Genomic DNA, 2669 nt, shown 5'->3' with positions numbered 1-2669 from the left:
CCCCCCCCCCCGTCAAATCGTATTTGATAATATACACACTTCAGCTCCGGTTCGCTATTCATAGGTATCGACCACGTAAAGGTAGATATTACTGAAGGGTTACCTCGGATAAGCCAGCCTAGCCATCTTTGGAAACAAAGTTACGCTGTGAAATCATTTTATTGGCTGGTTCGTATCACAAAATTGGGTAACCAAAAAGAGACGTTTTCCTGTTATTCCGACCCAAAGGCGAATAGGAAGATAATAAAATTATCAAGTACCCAATATACCACCTATACGGCAGTACAGTAAGTAAGTAATACAGCAAGCACAACATCAACACCCCGCAAAAGAAAGAAAGAAAATAAAAAAGCCGCGCAGGCCGGACATGTTCACCCGGCTCATGTCACACTAACCTTGAGGTATTTAATTATTTTGTCCATATCTCTGACAAATACAAGAAATCTACCATTGTCTATCATCGTCTCTGGAACGCGCAATACAGTCCCATCCCACTCATCCCCGCAAATAGTGTCAAAGAAGATAAGGAGAGGAAAATAGAGAAAGAGAAAAAAAGTTCTGTTGAGGAAGCGGGGGGCACTAATGTTTAGGGAGAGTTAAAAAAAAAAAAGGAAAGATCAACATTCCCGTTCATCCCATCGTTAAAGCTTGTGTCTCGTCCTGGGACAACTTTGATAGTCTTCTCGCCCCCAATATGGGTCCTTTGCTTGCGTGGCTACGTTGCTTTGGGCTCAATGCCAAAGCTGGGTTGCCATTGATGCCAAAGCTGAGCACAAGTGTTCCTTGCCTGGTCGATCCCCCGCAAACAATTGAACCTTTGCGCCAAAACCATCCAATCACGTAACAGTATCTAAATTGTCACTGTGCATCTATCTCATGGGTGAACAAATTTCGTCGATCATTCGCGTCGTCTCTTTGTTTTTGATCTATAATTTACAGGCAGGTGTTCAATACACCTCGGGTGCCAAGACAATTGTACAGAAGGAAACCCGGTGGTTGGTTCCTCTAGCGTTGAAAAAGAAACAGGTAAACTGAAAAAAAGCCGAAAAAACAACAACAGAAAAACAACAATCTGGTCTGCTTTTGACTGTCAAATTAGGGGGTGTCGTTGGGTTTCGTTTACACCATCCAGGAATAGATCAGTCAAGCCCAGAGGAAAACTGCTGGTACTCATTCCTTCCACAAGTAAATGCAACCTGCCAAGGAAAAAAAAGTGACAAATGGCATCAAAACGCCCCTACAGCCCTGCCGTTCATGTGAGAGGGATAGTAAAAGATGGCTTGGATTTTTTTCGGGTTTAAAAGTGAGTAAGTCGTAAAATTCGTGGAGCCCGCCACCAGGTGGTACCACAGAGAAGAGAGAGTTGGAAGAGAGAAACATGATTCTGCGTCTAAATGACTAATGCCTTGGGAGGACAAGTGTTTTTGTTGCTGTTTTCAGCTGAGTTGTGTGTTGTGAGGTGGTAGAGTTGGTTGTTAGTGAGGTAAAAGACATCATCCCGCGACCGCTTGCCGCAATGGATGAGTCAAAAAAGTATGATCAAGCCGGCACCACCTTGTCGGATTTCTAGGTTATCGATTCGTGCCCTTGATGTTGCATTTTAGTCTGCAGACTTTCTTTTTTTATGATTTCGTACTTTGGCTTGTTTGGGTGATATGTTGCATCATCCATCTTGTCCGCAAATCAGCTTCTTGGCGAAGTTTGGGAGTCACTGTTTCCTGCTGTAGCGTGCGTCGCCCCTCGTTGGCCTGCTGCTGCCACTGCTATTGCCGCTGCTGCCATACGAGTCCTGACGCTTGGGATGTCTGCTGCTGGAGGAGACGGGCTGAGACCACGACTCCGAGTCGCTGGAGAGGAGACCCGAGGACATGGATGCACCGGACTTGAGGGCCTAAGATGAGTGGGTGGTTAGTTTTCGGTTCGGTATTCTGACGGTGACCAAGAAGTGGACTTACAATGCAAAGCTTGCACCTATCGCCAAAGCGGGTAACCTGGTTGTGGCAGTTGATGCTGCCCTATTAGTTGATGAAGGAATGTTAGCGCTAGTTTTTTCACATCATCGAGGTCTTGCTTCAAGGGATGGAAGAAGATAACACGTACGTAAAAGTTTGCGCAGTAGCAAGCCATTGTGTCGTGTGGTTTTGTTTTGGTTGAGTGTGATTTGTTGTCGAAAAAGAGACTGGTTTTAGGAGCCTAGGTAGTAGGTCTTTGCGTTGAAAGAAGTTCTTGTCGAGAATAATATCCGCGACCGAAGTGGTGACTGCGTCTTGTTTTTGTTGTCAAGCAGTAACAAGCTTTGGCTGATCTCTTGGGGATGGTGGGAAGGTGACTTGAGACTTGTTCTTGGCGACACGAACCAGACCCTTGAGATGCAATCTTTAGTTGGTATTTGGTTTTGTAAGTCGGATAGACATGGGGAAAGTTGAAAGTGTCGGGGGCCAGAACAAAAAGTGTGTGAGAGTGTGGGTGGGCGAGGACGAGGGTATTTGAACCATGGGGAAAGGCAGAGCAAGTAAGGAACAGGGAAGCATCAGATCACGGGCTGTGGCGGGATCGATCGAAAGCGGACTATTGCGGCTGCTTGCTGCTTGCCATTTCAAGTTCGTCCAAGTGTTTGAGGAGTGGAATGGATTGACGTTGGCCGTGTTCTTTTCTTTTTTGCCCTTTTC

The 2669-nt window shown here is 45.9% G+C and overlaps 1 protein-coding gene across 1 annotated transcript; it reads right to left on the bottom strand.

The window, feature by feature from the left end:
• Positions 1 to 861: 861 nt before the first annotated feature.
• On the bottom strand, positions 862 to 2649 carry PgNI_10283 (uncharacterized protein). Its single transcript, XM_031130256.1, has 3 exons — positions 2101 to 2649; positions 1956 to 2015; positions 862 to 1891 (listed from the first exon to the last, which is right to left on the bottom strand). The coding sequence occupies exons 1-3, from the start codon at positions 2125 to 2127 to the stop codon at positions 1709 to 1711; spliced, it is 270 nt and encodes an 89-aa protein (XP_030979756.1). The 5' UTR covers positions 2128 to 2649; the 3' UTR covers positions 862 to 1708.
• Positions 2650 to 2669: the final 20 nt, after the last annotated feature.

The sequence above is a fragment of the Pyricularia grisea genome, chromosome VII (assembly GCF_004355905.1).
Source record: "Pyricularia grisea strain NI907 chromosome VII, whole genome shotgun sequence".
In the NCBI taxonomy this organism is placed as follows: domain Eukaryota; kingdom Fungi; phylum Ascomycota; class Sordariomycetes; order Magnaporthales; family Pyriculariaceae; genus Pyricularia; species Pyricularia grisea.
This window is presented reverse-complemented; position numbering and strand designations above follow the sequence as displayed.